Source organism: Abramis brama (assembly GCF_963993115.1).
Source record: "Abramis brama genome assembly, chromosome: 13".
Classification (NCBI taxonomy): domain Eukaryota; kingdom Metazoa; phylum Chordata; class Actinopteri; order Cypriniformes; family Leuciscidae; genus Abramis; species Abramis brama.
Window position 1 is genome coordinate 6717343 of NC_139975.1, and position 16111 is coordinate 6733453.

At 35.5% G+C, this 16111-nt stretch overlaps 1 protein-coding gene across 2 annotated transcripts; it reads left to right on the forward strand.

The window, feature by feature from the left end:
• The first annotated feature begins 1381 nt into the window (after positions 1-1381).
• aup1 (AUP1 lipid droplet regulating VLDL assembly factor) lies at positions 1382-15691 on the forward strand. Of its 2 annotated transcripts, none has more exons than XM_084132439.1 (12): positions 1382-1593; positions 2411-2548; positions 3897-4047; positions 6026-6216; positions 8018-8090; positions 9294-9367; positions 9818-9884; positions 10797-10920; positions 11046-11189; positions 12569-12720; positions 13870-13958; positions 15206-15691. In XM_084132439.1, exons 1-12 carry the CDS (start codon positions 1553-1555, stop codon positions 15249-15251), a joined length of 1290 nt encoding a protein of 429 aa, XP_083988565.1. In that variant the 5' UTR covers positions 1382-1552; the 3' UTR covers positions 15252-15691. The 2 variants fall into 2 exon arrangements, with proteins under 2 accessions (XP_083988565.1, XP_083988566.1); XM_084132440.1 differs by having other exon boundaries at positions 10797-10902.
• Positions 15692-16111: the final 420 nt, after the last annotated feature.

Genomic DNA, 16111 nt, shown 5'->3' on the forward strand with positions numbered 1-16111 from the left:
GGAATCAGATTATCGTCGTCGAGAATCACTCGTCTGGCAACTAGGGTCTAATTTACGCCAATCAACAGCAATTATTGAGGGGAAGGGGAGCATCTATTAGGGAAGCTCATCCACTTAGGCTAATGAATGGGGCAGATTCAATCTCTAACTGAAGAGATGTATTTGGGAACTGCAGCTGGGGGCGAATGCACTGCATTCAAGGGGCACCACTGTTATCTGACTTTGTGTGTGTTTGTGAGGAGAGAGACATTCATTCGTACTGAGTTTTATTATACATGGCAGCCGTATAGATCAGACGTTTCAGTATTTTTGTATTGTGTAGTATAGGGCCTATTACATTTGCAGTAATACTTGGATCAATATAGCCTATGACAAACTGCTTTATTTGCTTACTGTCAAACTGATCATGAGGGAGATTTAGCTACCCTGCTAAACTGTGACTTATTTCCATGAAGGAACAAAGTAGAAATATTAGAGAAGTTATGGTTTTACTAATGGATTTAATGTTTTAATTTATTGAATTATAATGGTGGGCAAACAAAAAGTCACTGACACCTACAGAACTGCTGAATCGATGTTTTCATAAAGTCTTGAGAGTTGAAAAGGTGACATTGGGAGATAAGAAAACTTGTGGTGTCCCCTAGTGTTTGAAAACAGCAAGTGCTTCCTGCACAAACTTCATTTCTTACAAGACAATATGGATTTTTATTTTCATAAGGCAAAAGGAAGAAAATGAAAGAAATAGTTAGCAGTTGTCTAAATATGTAAGAATAAAAAATAAAATAAAAATTGAAACTGTAAATAAAGGGTGTCAGACTGTATTGTAGTGCATACTCCATAACGCAAGATGTCAGTCTTCAACAATAAAAATGCACGCAGAAAGGCAAGAAAATAAGATAAAGATGAAGGGTGACTTGTTTCCGTTCTCTTTTGAAAACTCAAGAGGAACATAGATGCTTTATTTACCAGCCCTTCCACTCTTGACTATTTGGGAATGTTAACAAATGCGGCAGTAGAGGTCGCTAGACTTTTACCTCGGGGCTTAGAAATGAAATGGCAAATACATAATGTTAATGAAGGCACTAATTTTACAAGACATACAGTTGGAAAATTGAATATCGTTCTTGTTAAGCATACAAATCTGCATCGAACAATATTTATGTATGCTGTATTTATGTAAAAATGCACTTCTCCAATTATTTGGCGGTGTGCACTATAAGATATTGAGTATTATAATTTGTTGTATAAAAGCGATCCTAAACATTTAAATACCAGAGCCGTTAAATATGTTTTTCAACGGCTCTGCTAAAGACCAATCAGATGCGTTATAGCAAAGCACGTGATTCAACACGGAAGTAGCTCTGGAGTGTCTAATCTCGTTTCTTCACTGAAGTTCTTTGTTCTTCATCTAGAAACATCAGCAGCTTCTCAACATGGCGAATAACAGCACAGGCTAAAAACGGGCTAGCGTCTCTCCCCCTCTCACCTTCTGTTAAACCCTGAAGAATAGTATGCAGCAGCCTTTGACAATATCCCAGAAAGAGTTTAAATAATGGAAACGCGGGGGATTGAGCAGATGTTCGACTTCCAGCGGTAACTTATTCACATTTAAAGCTTGAAATGACAGCAGTTGCAGAGCTAACTCAATTAGCCGTAGCATGTTCAACATCAAACCCTCAAAAACACAACCGTATAAAGTCTGTTAGAGATCATTGAAGGATTTTCAAATACATACATAAGAAAATAAATAGTAAACACGAATGATTTCTGGTTATTTATGCACTTACGTAATTTAATAAACTATATTTGCTATAAATGCTATTGAAACAGTATAAAAAGGGAATAATTTTATTTAACAAGGACGCATTAAATTGATCAGAGGTGACAGATATGTTTTGCAACATTAAAAACCTTTACTATCTTACTATTTTAAATAAATGCTGTTTTTTTTAACAGTACTATTATGGTTTATATGATAGTTTTACATAAAGTCTGGTTGTGTTTACAGTTAATGGAACCTGCAAAATTATATTGTTTATATAAACACAATGAGTCTTACTATTTTTGATTATTTATGTCAGCAGTAAGGCCTGCTGCATGCAACAACAACAACAAAAAACCTAATCTACATTTAAATCATAATGCATGTTCGTATAATAGCTGATTTTTCTCCACCAAAGCCTTAATTCATATTTCTTAGGTAGTCTAGTAGTAATCCTGATATATTAGAGTAACTCATGACAGCAGAAATGAAGTGCACTAGTTAGTAAACTGGAAATCGGTCATGCAGTCTCCTGTGTACACTGCTCAGATCTCTGAAATGGAGAGATGGATGTTGAATTCTGCCAAACGGCTGTTCTCAGAAATAGATCCTGAAGCTGGTTTCTATTCCTGTCATCTGTTTTCACAGGTTACCAAATGATCGCTTCATCCTCCTGCTGTTGCTGCTGTACTCCCCTGTTGGCTTGTGCTTGATGCTTCTGAGAATATTTATTGGTGTTCATGTGTTTCTAGTGAGTTGTGCACTACCTGACAGTATTGTCAGAAGGTAAGACGCCACACTGGAGAGTTAATAGTTGTCAACATTAAGAAAGCGCACCAAAAAAATAAGATCGGAAATAAAATAATATTTAGAAAACATTGCATTTGTGGACTAGGTTTTATGTAGATAATTGATCTTACATCATTACAGTGTTATTTTAGTATTATTTAAATGCTATTATAGTATTTATTCATATTTTGAATTGGCTTTTATTTTTATAATTTCAGTTTTCACTTTAATTTTGTTATTATTTTTTTTATTTTTCTGTATAGCTTTAATTATTTTTTATTAACAAACTTATTTATTTCAAAATTTTTTCCAAGGCAACCTTTCTTAATGTTCTCTTCGTCATCTTTGTTTGTTTGTTTTCTATTACCAGAAATAATTTGAGTTAACAATAATTAGTTAACAGTAACAATACTGCTGCTGTGTGACATGCTCAAACTTTTTATTAATGTATAATTTTTACACAAATTTCTTACATTTTTACAGATTAATTTGTCACACACCTGATTAAGGTTATTATTAATAATTTGGTGATCAGTCACAAGTTTCCTAATGCTTGCATATAAATTGTAGTGTGAAATCTTTTGTCATTTTTGTTTGGCAGATTTAGGGTATATTCACACTTAGCAGGTTCGGTTTGAATAAAACAAAGTCTGGTGCGATTGCTCTGTTAGTGTGGTTTATTTGAATAAGTGTGAACATTGCCATCCGAACCCTGGTGTGCACCAAACAAGCAGACCCGAGACCGCTGAAAAGATGGATCTCGTCCACTTCCAAACGAATTCTGGTGCGGTTTAACAGAAATATGAACGCAACACGGACCAAAGACATGTAAACTAAACAAAAACTGTACATGATGTCACAAGATGCAACCCTAAAAAGGACAGAATGCTCAAGCATACCTGTTTTTTCTCGTCGTCATAGTCGCGATGTTGCCCATCACAGTTCGGTACAGGCGTCTGAACCGCGTCTCCTCGCAGCAGATCTTCGTTTTCGTGCAACGGAGGAATTCCTGCCGCTGTTTTGACTCTTACACATTTTCTAAAATCTTCATGAGTTCTCAGCTGGTCAAAATGCCATCATATGTACACACATACAGCGAGCGCATTTAGCCCACAGCTTTGTTTTGGATAGTCTGTAAGTTTTTATCTTTAGGTGCGGTATTAAAAATGACTGTGAAGTGTGAACACCAAGCGGAGGACTAAATGTATTATTTTCTTTTTTTGGTCTGTAATAAAAAAACCAAGTGAGCCAATCTGCAAGTGTGAACACACCCTAAGTTTGTGTTTGTATGTTTGCAGTATTGATGCCAGTGTGTGTGAATTGGCTTTTGTCTGTGCTGTTTCAGGTTCATAGTGAGAATAATGTGTTCAGTGCTGGGTCTGCATGTCCGGCAGAACAGCCCGCGCTTACGGGACAAAACTGCCCGACTTTACATCTCCAATCACGTTACACATTTCGACCACAATATTATCAACCTCCTGACCTCCTGTAACACGGTGAGTGTGTATGTGTGTCTCCCAGCATGATGTAATCTCTTTCTCCTCTGCTCGGCCCTTGACTTCTGTGTCTTTCATTGGTTAACTCACACAATGAGGTCTATTTCTTCTTTGGATGCTGTGCTGACTTAATGTTGGGCCAGAGGCCAGTGAATGAGGTTTAATTCTCTCTGTTTGCTCACTTCAAATGATTCACTTTGTTTGAATGCGGGGCAGGAGGAGTAACTTGCATTCAGTTTCAAACATTAGGTCATACTGCTCTGCTTGATCTAACATTTCTGTATGAGTTGACTTAGGTTTTAGTTAGAGAATAAATTAATGGATTTATTATAAATGTATTATACTTTAACTTATTATTAATACATAATTGTACATTACAGTAAACAAAATTGAACATTTACAATAAGTGTATTAAATTATAATGCATCTAAATATTATACACATACAGTACAGGCCAAAAGTTTGGAAACATTACTATTTTTAATGTTTTTGAAAGAAGTTTCTTCTGCCCATCAAGCCTGCATTTATTTGATCAAAAATACAGAAAAAAAATGTAATATTGTGATGTATTATTACAATTTAAAGTAATTGGTTTTCAATTTATTATACTTTAAATGATCATTTATTTCTGTGATGCAAAGCTGAATTTTCAGGATCATTACTCCAGTCTATCACATGATCCTTTAGAAATCATTCTAATATGATGATTCATTATCAAAGTTGGAAACAGTTCTGCTGCTTAATATTTTTTCATAACCTGTGATACTTTTTTAGGATACGTTGATGAATAAAAAGTAAAAAAATAAAAAAAAGAAGCAAATTTTTTAAAAATATAAATCTTTTGTAACAACAATATACACTACTGGTCTGTAATTTGGGGTCAGTCATTTTTTATTTTTTATTTTTTTAATAAATCAATACTTTTATTCAGCAAGGATGTGTTAAATTGATAAAAAGTGATAGTAAAGAAGATTTATATTATTAGAAAATATTTTTTTATTTTGAATAAATGCAGTTCTTTTTAACCTTTTATTCGTCAAATATATTAGGCAGCAGAACTGTTTCCAACACTCATAATAAATCCGAATATTAGAATGATTTCTAAAGGATCATGTGATAGACTGGAGTAATGATCCTGAAAATTCAGCTTTGCGTCACAGAAATATAAAATATTAAATTTAAAGTATAATAAATTGAAAACCAATTAGTTTAAATTGTAATAATATATCACAATATTACATTTTTTTTTCTGTATTTTTGATCAAATAAATGCAGGCTTGATGAGCAGAAGAAACTTCTTTCAAAAACATTAAAAATAGTAATGTTTCCAAACTTTTGGCCTGTACTGTATATAATATACAAATAACGTTATATAATTTACACAACTTGCACAGTATAAATAATAATATACTCAGTATATGTACACTTACAATTTTATTACACATTCAAATTATCAAAAATGACAGTAAATGCATTTAAAATGTGACAAAAGATTTCTATTTCAAGTAAATGTTGAACTTTATATTCACCAAGGAATTTTGTATCACAGTTTCCACAAAAACATTAAGCAGCAAATCAGCATATACGAATGATTTCTGAAGGATCATGTGACACTGAAGACTGGCGTAATGATGCTGAAAATTCAGCTGTGCCATCACAGGAATAAATATATTCAAATAGAGAACAGTTATTTTAAATTGTATTAATATTCCACAATATTACCGTATTTTTGATCAAATACATTTAGCCTTGGTGAGCAGAAGAGACTTCTTTCAAAAGCATTTTAAAAACGTCGCGATCACAAACTTTTGAGCGTATTGCTCAGATGCATTATACAATGTTACCTATTTGATTCAGCTTCAATTATAAAAGAATAAGACTCTTTTAATTGCTATATATCCCCTTTTTATCTAATTTTGTAATTCTGTATCTAATCAGCTCCATCTAACCATGTTTGCCTCTTTCTCTGTGTGTTTAGCCTCTGCTGGAGGGCCCCGTGGGGTTCCTGTGCTGGGCGAGGGGTTTTATGGAGCTGGGTCAGGGCGAAGGGAGCAGGACGGAGCTGACAGAGACCCTCCGCAGATATTGCTCATCTCCTAACACTTTACCCCTCCTGCTCTTTCCAGAGGAGGACACCACCAACGGCCGGACCGGCCTCCTCAAGTTCAGGTTCAAAACATTATTACAAGTCAAAGGAATTTTTCACAAATACACATTGTTTCAAAGCAGCTTTACAGAAAATCATGGTGTTAATGTGTATAATATCTTAATGCATTATAGTTGCATTTAGCAGATAACAAGCAGTCAATCAGCTGAGATTTGCTATTTAGTATGTATTGCCCTATGCGAGTAATACTGTATGTATGCAAATAAAGTTGGACATGCTTACATATCCAATAGTTAAAATAGTTATAAATAGTTAATATAAAATATTAACGATCAAGCAGTTGAGATTTGCTATATATCACTCTGTGTTTATGTACTGTATGTATTCTGAAAAAGTTGGATATACTTACATAAACTTTATATAAAGAGCTAAGCGATAATATAGTTTGCATTTTTTGATATAAACAGTGTCGCGGTTGATATTTGTTTTAAAGTATATATTGCTTTACGTGAGTATACTGTATTTATGAAGATAATCTGTAGTGTGAAGTTGGATGCCATACATAATAAGGTCTCAATTTGTAGGTTTGAAGAATGATGTATCTTTATTTTCCCCATAAACTAATGCTATAGTGTATAATAAAATAAACTATATGAAATGTCTCTCTGATCTTTAGGATGACTGCAACAGTAATATGCCTGAAAGAGATTTCATCAATTTAGCCAACAGCGACTGTTTATACAGCGTAAATACCTGTTTATGATGTATCTGATTTGGTTTTAAATGTGACTGTACTGTACGTAGACAGTCAGGTGCCTGATATTAATAATGTTTGGTAAGTAAGGACTGCTTTAAAGGGATAGTTCACTTTAAAATTAAATTTTGGTATGTTTTAGCTTACCTCAAGGGCATCCAAGATGTAGGTGTCTTTTTTTCCGCAGTAGTTTCAATTTTGATATTTTTAGGTCAAACCGTTCTTGTCTGTCAGTCGTATAATGCAGGTCTATGGTCACTGTCTCAAAGAGCAAGCACAGAGTCCAAATTAAAACAATTCCCCGTCGTCCAAATTAAACAATTCCCCATCGTAAGTACACATTGATGGCCTAAGACACGAAACGAGCGGTTTGTGTGAGAAAACGAACAGTATTTATATCGTTTTTACCTCTTATACACAGCCACGTCCAAGTGATCTGAGGGCGCGCGCGCATCCTGGTGTGTGACGTGTACGCAGACTGGTGCATAGATATATACACTAGATGTCGCCTTAAAGACATTCGTTCCAATGAACTGCCGTAGACAAGGCGACATCTAGTGTATATATCTATGCACCAGTCTGCGTACACGTCAGATCAGATCACTTGGACGTGGCTGTGTATAAGAGGTAAAAACGATATAAATACTGTTCGTTTTCTCACACAAACCGCTCGTTTCGTGTCTTAGGCCATCAATGTGTACTTACGATGGGGAATTGTTTAATTTGGACGATGGGGAATTGTTTTAATTTGGACTCTGTGCTTGCTCTTTGAGACAGTGACCATAGACCTGCATTATATGACTGACAGACAAGAACGGTTTGACCTAAAAATAATCAAAATTGAAACTACTGCGGAAACAAAGACACCTACATCTTGGATGCCCTTGAGGTAAGCTAAAACATACCAAAATTTAATTTCAAAGTGAACTATCCCTTTAATGCCGAGACTTCTGTGATTAAATGTGGATCTGTTCTGGGAGGGTTGCCAGGTCCTCTCTAAGCTTTACTGATCCTCAGATTTAGCCTTTACTGCCTGTTAATCAGCTGACACCCATCTTGCCATTAGCTTTTAGATGACATTTTTAAAATCCCAACTTCTCTCTCCTCAGCTCTTGGCCTTTCTCTGTGTCTGACTCCGTCCAGCCTGTGGCATTGCTGGTGAAGAGGCCCTTCATAGCTTTGGTAATTGCATTTAAACCCTTTTTTATGATCCTCTCTTGTTGAACGATTTAACCCGGTTAAATTCACACACATAATACGTAATATTTACCTCTCTTGCTCTGAACGTGTATGTAATGTAATCCTACCTGTAGTTTTTATGTCAGTGCTGCACTTCATTTCTGTAAATCACTTTGCTATGAAACCATCCACCCAGGCATTTAAATAAGACTGAATAGCTAATTGTAAATCGTTTCTAGAGTTCCCAGATCTTTTTTTTCATTCTCAAGTTCCTGTTAACACACACAAGATAGTCTTTGTGTGAGCGTGGATATTTATAGCAGCACTGATAATAAGTGATTCACAGTGCAATAGAAAGACGGACTGTCAAAGGTCGGCAGATCGGCTCATAGCGACCTCTTGCTCCTATTACAGCTTTGCAAAATGGTTTTATTATTATGTTTTGGTGAACACTGGATATGATCCATTCCTTCAGCTGCTGTATTACATCAGGGTTTTCAATCTGTTGAGATGTCACGGACCCCCAGATCTGATTCATTTAAATTTAAAAGGCAGCTAGATATTTGTATGTGTAGAATATGGAAGCTTGTTTTAGCTGCACAATAAATAAATAAAGGGTAATTGCAGCTTTTTATCTCACAATTCAACCTTTTCTTCTTGCAATTGCAAGTTTACATCTTGCAACTCCTAATTGGCAGTTAAAAAGTCAGAATTGTGACATTTTCACGCAATTGACATTGTAACTCACAACTGCACATTTATATCTCTCAATTCTAACTTGTTTTTCTCAGAATAAAAAAAAAAATTGCAAGATATTCTTTTTATTATGCTTTCTTGCATCAAAAAAATGATATAATTTAGGGTTATAATTGTAATAACTTATGTTTTCAACTTCTCAGGCTCTAAAAATTATACACGCTACTGTAGCTTTAAGTCTCATACATTTATACATGACCTCTGTTACTGTTTTGCATGTGAAAACAGCTGGTGCAGTTCACACTAGCGTTCATCAGGACGGGGCGAGTTACTGAATGCCGGATAGGTGTTTTATATAAATGTGGGCGGTCAACTGGGTAGGGAGAATTACGTTGTGCATGTGAAAGTATGTCTAGATAATAATCATCAAGCCATCGACATGCACATAACTGTGTTCTGTTAAACACTAGCATCTAGGATAATATAAAAGTTATTTCTGTTTCTTTTCAGAACACGCCAGAATCCTCATGGCTGAAGGAGCTGCTGTGGACCTTTTTTGTACCGTTCACAGTGTACCATGTAAGGTACTACATATTACAGTCTCTCCTTTGTCCAGTGGCAGTATTTTAAACGTACAATCCTCTATTGCTGCTCGACAGGCCAGAACTGGTAATACAATAATGAAGCTTTTCAGTATTTAATAGCCTCGGGAGTCTTGCGAATGAAGCTTATAAGACCAACAGTTTCAGGTTTAGTCCTGAATTTTTGTGCATACTTGCCTGTAGCTAAATATTGTACTTTTATTACTGTCACTTTTAAATATTTGAATATATTTTAGTTTTATAAAATGTTGACATTTTGAAGTAGATGCTAACGTTTAATGGTAATGTTTAATGTTGTAATTATTGAGTGAATAAAGGAAGAATCAGAAGCATATCATGGCTTTCTGAATGAATAAACTTTCTTTCTCACTCTTGTTAAGTGTCTCTGTACAAAAATGTAAGGTGTGATTGTTTTGAAATGCTCTCAACTAGATGGCTCCCACCATTGTCTAAAGAAGATGGTGAATCTCATCTAGAATTTGCCAGCAAAGTCCAAGAGGTAAAACATTTTCCCTTTTGTTTTTTGTGTGTTGAATTCTGTGTACTATTTTATCCAATAGACATTGTATGTTTGCCTTTTCCTTTTTATAAATTTCCGCACTTTCTGAAAAATATGTTTGCATGTGCAGTGATTATAGTCATCGCCAATTGTAGCCTGATTAATGTGTATGCTACCAGCGAGCTACCATCATATTAGCTACACTATCTTGACGGTTTCCACAAAAATAAGCAGCAGCACAGCTGTTATCAACATTGATAATAATAAGAAATGTTTCTTGAGCAGCAAATCAACATATTAGGATCATTTCTGAATGTGACACTGGAGTAATGAAGCAAAAAAAATTGTAATTTTGTAATTGCATTACAGAAATACATTTTTACATTTTAAAAGGTTATTTTACATTGTAATAATATTTAACAATTACTGTATTTTTGATTAGTAAAAGTAAATGCAGCATTGTTGAGCATTGAGACTCTTTCAGAAACATTAAAAAAAATTGTAGTGACTCCAAACTTTTGAACAGCAGTGTTAGTCCGATTTCGCAAAAACTGGACTGGTATGATTCAACTGGAGCATAAAAAAAAAAAAAAAACTGAATGAGTCCTACTCAAATAAAGTGCATGTAAATGCATGTAGCGATCCTCTGCCTATAGCCTGTTGAAAGTTTGTAAGTCATGCTTCTGTAGTAATGAATGCCCTGTGAAATGCCTTGAAATGTAAAAGATTTTAAACCACTTTCCGGTAATGTCATACTTGGTTGAATTACCATTAAAAACATGTTCAAACAAACCATTATCTTATTGTCCACTGACATGGCTTTTCATCTGGCTAACCTTCAGATCCATTTCATGTCCGTTTCAAAGCTTCTACGTGTCGTTTGATGTAATGTTCATTGTGTCCCTCCGTCAGCTGCTGGCCACCAAGCTGGGCGTGATCTCCACACAGATCACTAAAGCAGACAAAGCCGAACACATCAAAAGGAAAAGACACACTGCCGCTCAGACTGCACATTCAAGTAAGAACGGATTCAATGGTGAGAAATCAAATTATGATGTATATATACATCATAACAAGTTACAAGTTAGATCACTGAATCAACGTAGTAGATGTATTTTGTCTTCTAGTGTAACATGAAACTGTTTTTTTGGTTTTTTTTAGATTTGGGTGCCAGACCTCGCACAGTGGCACAGGGTTTCCTGGGCACAAGTGCAGGGGCCGAAGACTCACGAGTAGCACGTATGGTGCAGCAGGTGAAAGAGGTTCTGCCTGACGTCCCATTATCGGTCATCACCAGAGACCTGTGTATGTCTTCCTCCCATAATGCTTTGCTGTATGCAATTAGTCACTAACATGAAATCCCCTGAAATATTAATTCAGACCAGCTTCAATAAAAGCAACTGTGCCATTATACTCTTTTGTGGCTCCCCGATATGCGTACTAATGCAAAGCTGATTTCTTGGGTTTAAGCAATTGAGTTTCAGCCAGTATGTATTTGGTTAAAGGGATAGTTCACCAAAAAATTTAAATTTGCTGTTTTTTGATTTACTTGCCCTCAGGCCATTTAAGATGAAGGTGAATTTTCTTCTTGAGTAGAACAGTAAAGAAGTTTTTAGATGGTGATTCATTTAATGCAAGTTAATTGCTACTGTCACTTCAAAAAATCATATACAGGCAAAACAAAATTGATACCCGTGGCTCCTGGCGATACATTGAGGTCTTAAGAAGCAAAAAGACCTGTGTGTGCAAGAAACTGAACATTATTTACAACATTATTTCCTGTAATCCACAGCCTCGCCAACGGTCCTAAGCGCTGTAACGACAGTCCGGAGCGCGAGCTTCCTGTCGCATAATGACATGCGCTGGAGATCAAACGTTAAGAATCTGTGAAAAGTCAATCTTCCCAATTGCGCAGGCAAACGTAATCTTAATTTTTTATATAGGTTGCGGCATCCAGGATAACTCGAGTATAATTTTGATGAACAATACAACACACACGTCCTCCCTTTCCGTTTTAAAAAAACACAGCATCAGCTCACATTTGAGTTTGGTCCAGCACGTACTTTATACTGCGACAGAAGATCGCGCTCCAGACTTTCGTGAACGTGTTCAGGACCATTTGCCGAGGCTGTGGATTACAGGTTATAATGTTGTAAATAATATTTCTTGCACACACCGATCGTTTAGCTTCTTAAGACCCTTAATGTATCGTCAGGAGCCACGGGTATTCATTTTGTTTGGCCTGTATATGAAGAGTTCATGAAGTGCCATCTGAAATTTTCTTCTAGAATGATCATTTTTTAGCAAGCTTGTATATTTAAGTTCAGTAATTTCACTTAAATGGCAATGAAAATGACCTATTAAGTGAAATTTACTGAACTTAAATATACAAGCTTGATAAAAGTGATCATTCTAGAAGAAAATTTCAGATGGCACTTAGAGGGTTTTGCATCTGAACTCTTCATATGTTTTTTGACTTTCAAAGTGATGGTAGCCATTGATTTGCATTATATGAACCACCAAGGACCATGGTTTCAGCTCAAATTAAAAATTCTTTACTGTTCTACTGAATAAAAAAAGGCACCTACATCTTGGATAGCCTGAGGGTGAGTGCATTAACAGTACATTTTTATTTTTGGGTGAACTATCCCTATAAGTAATCCCTTTCTTTCGTCTCTGTACAGTACAGACCAACTGTGTGGACACAACCATAACCAACCTGCTGGAGCACGCTGACCAGTTCAGCTCGGAGGCTGCTGCGAGCACTCCTTCAGCTCCAGCCAAACCTGCAGCTTCCTCCTCTCTGTCTGTAATGGCATCCACACCCAATTTAAAGGTACCAGCGACTCTCACATCACTCGCTGAAAAGATGCAGGTGCAAATGATCCAGTCTTTTAGCCAAAGTTTGTTTAACAAGTAGTGACGTTTGGTTCTTGAATGAATCGTTCTTTTAATCGAGTAACCTGTCGAGCCGGTTCACAGAATTGAAATGAATTGAACTTTAGTTCTAAGTTGATGACACAAGACCTACATCCGAAGTATGCTTGACTCTGTATAAGCCAATAAGCAAGTTCGAAATGAAAGTCAACCTCATATTTGCATGCTTCGGACAGTAAATTCAGTATTTGAGAGGTAAAAGGCAGCAGCAATAGCAATAGATACTATTTACACTAAGTACAAATTAGTGTACTTATTTATACACTATTTATTAGTACTATTAGTACTATACTAAGTAAATAACAACTAGATTCTAGATTTCTAGATTCTAATGTCAAACACGACATTTGAGTGAAGAAGAGACTGTTTCATTACTTTTATAGTTTGAAATGTCCATTCAGTATAAATTCGATAGTACAGTCGGCAATACGAGGATGCATCCAATCATTGACACTGACACCAGAAATATGCAAATAAGAATGTTAACCCAGGTTTAGGAATGTACACTGTGAAACGTTAGCTTATAAATATTATATGGATAATATAAATTAATTGTAAACCCTGGGTAAATTATGAGCAGTGTGAAGCAAGATAACTCAGGATTCCTTTTACCCAGGGTTTAGAATGACCCAGGGTTAACTATTTCAAGTGTGAAAAGCCCTATTAATCTGTCTGGACAAGCTTATTGACTCATTTGGTGCTGCGCAAAGAGCGTGTGTGTGCTACCTCAGATACGCGTCTTGTGCCATCAACCTAGAACTAACATTTCGATTCTGTGAACCAACTCCAGTTGCCGACTTAAAAGAAGGATTTGTTAAATAATTGAACACCACTATTAACGACCACTGTATAAATCAAATTTGCAATATTCTTCAGTGTACCACAAAAAACAAGATCTGTGTTTTGAGTTTGACCTTATTTTGTACAAACTGTACAATGTCTTTTTTCTTGCATGGCCTATATTAGTGAATTTACCTATAAATAGCAACTTTGAAGCCTTTTGTCTGACAGGATATTTATATAATATGTCTGTGTATTTATTCAACAGCCAGCTGCCAAATCTTTTGGGAGATCACCCACAGACAGACACATGACCCTACAGGAGAGAAAAGAAGCCTTATATGAATATGCAAGAAGGTAATTGTTTTATAAATAATAAAATAATGTTTGAAACAGTGTGTTTGAAAAACTGTTGTTTGCCAGTGTCCACCACTGTAAAAAATGATGGTAACAATATATACCTGATCTAATCTAATCTGATCTAATAATCTACCTGAATAAATCATGTAAAATCCCCTAAATTATTTAGTATATGACACAATGAATTTAATATTTTTAGTGAAATTGCTTTTTTATTTTAAGTTGACTCTCAAAATTGTGTGAATTCGAGTGAATGAAAATAACCTGTTTCTATTTGACTTGGAGTTATATTTAGGGTTTGAAATTAACTTACCGTAGCCTGGAAATCCAGACCTAAATCTAAAAGATTAATGGTCTGGCGTCGACTAATGAAAATCGGCCAGCTCGAGGGGCGGCACCAAGCGTGCATTTGAAAATCTCACTGCACGCAATTGGATAACACTACGACCAATCACAACAAGTCATCGCTTAGCTACCAGCGGAGCTAACTGGTAGATTAGACTCTTACCGTATCCGGTCGGCAAAACAGCCAAAACGCCCTTCTTGCAAAGGAACGATTCGAGCGCCATCTTCTGTTCCTCTTTTAGATAAAAAGCCAAGTCTAACTCGTTCATTGTAGCGGCCAAAGCCGTTTCAAACAACTGGTGTTCATCCAAAGCCATCTTGCAATGTTTACTAATGACTTCGACGTCACAGCGCTGTCGTCTTCTGTTTAGCTCGCCTCTGGCCCGCCTATATCAGATAACCCGATGTGATTGGTGCAGCTCGGATACAAGGGCATATTTAATGAGCATCATTACTCGACACCAGAGTAACTCGCTGAGCAAATTCAATTTGTGCTCTCGCGAGAACTCTGGATTACCATGGTAAACTTACCGGCCAATTTGGCAAAAAAAAATGTAAGTTACCGGCCATTCAGAACTTCTACTAGCCAAAATAAATAAGCCACTATGTCACAGCATATATATATATATATATATATATATACACACAGAGTATATAGGCCTATATATATATATATATATACTGTGACGTAGTAAATCTGATTTATTGCTCTTTTTTTCCATTTTTTCCACATATATATTTAATTATTTTTCCACAATATTTTATAATTATCACCTTACAAGTTTAATGAAATTAACAAGAACCTTGATTAATTTTTTACAGTTTAGAAATTGTATGTTGTACTCATTTTATTCTGTTGAGTAATCTGATTCTTTACTCTCTGTTCACCCCACCCGCAGACGATACATTGAAAAACATGGACTGAACAAAGAGGATGATCTATGACCTTGGACAAAGACACACCTGAGGAATTGTTTAGGAAAGGCCGCTGCTTAACACAAAATCCACATAGACAAAGAAGAAATAATAGAGTTGACCCAGAATGAAACATTTGTGTTTACCAAACATACAGAGAGAAGACTGGATTTTTTCCTTTCTTGTTTTTGTTTCTTTGTAAATCGTCTTGCATGGCAATCATGCATGTCTTTTTATTATTTCTCTCTGCAACAGAAAACAATTATTTTGGTAAACAATTTGTATTGAGACCCAGTGACCTTGGCACACTTCATATTATTTTTTATAAGGTCCTTGGGTAGAGAATAAGGGTTCAGAAACATATGGCAGTGAACTAAAACAACTCGAGGTTCATTATGTGGTTAATGATACATGTTGATGCAATATCAGCTTTTAAAGACATTAAAGATCATATAGAAATGCAAAGACTATTGTGATTGTGTCTCTTGTACTTTATAGACTTATTACATCATTGGAAATGTATGTATCTTATTTATGCATATTTTTTGTGAATGAAAATGAAGTTGTCAGGGATAGATGAATAATTATTTCCATAGGTCTTTTTTGTCATCAGGATTTTTTTTGTTTTTTTTAAATGCTCTCAGCTTTTTCTTCATTTACACAAAATTAGGTTCAATAAGCTTTAAACCTATAAGTGTTTTTTTATTACTAGTAATTACTTTATTTCTGCCTTACCTTATAAATGAATTAGCACCTTGTAATGGCCATGGGAGACAAATGGAAGGGTTAAACTGTCAAAACGGCTTCGATTATGTTTTATTTGTACTCTTTAAACAAATAAGTTTTGGAAAATATACCTGCAGCCGCCCTAACTACTTCGCAAAAACTTT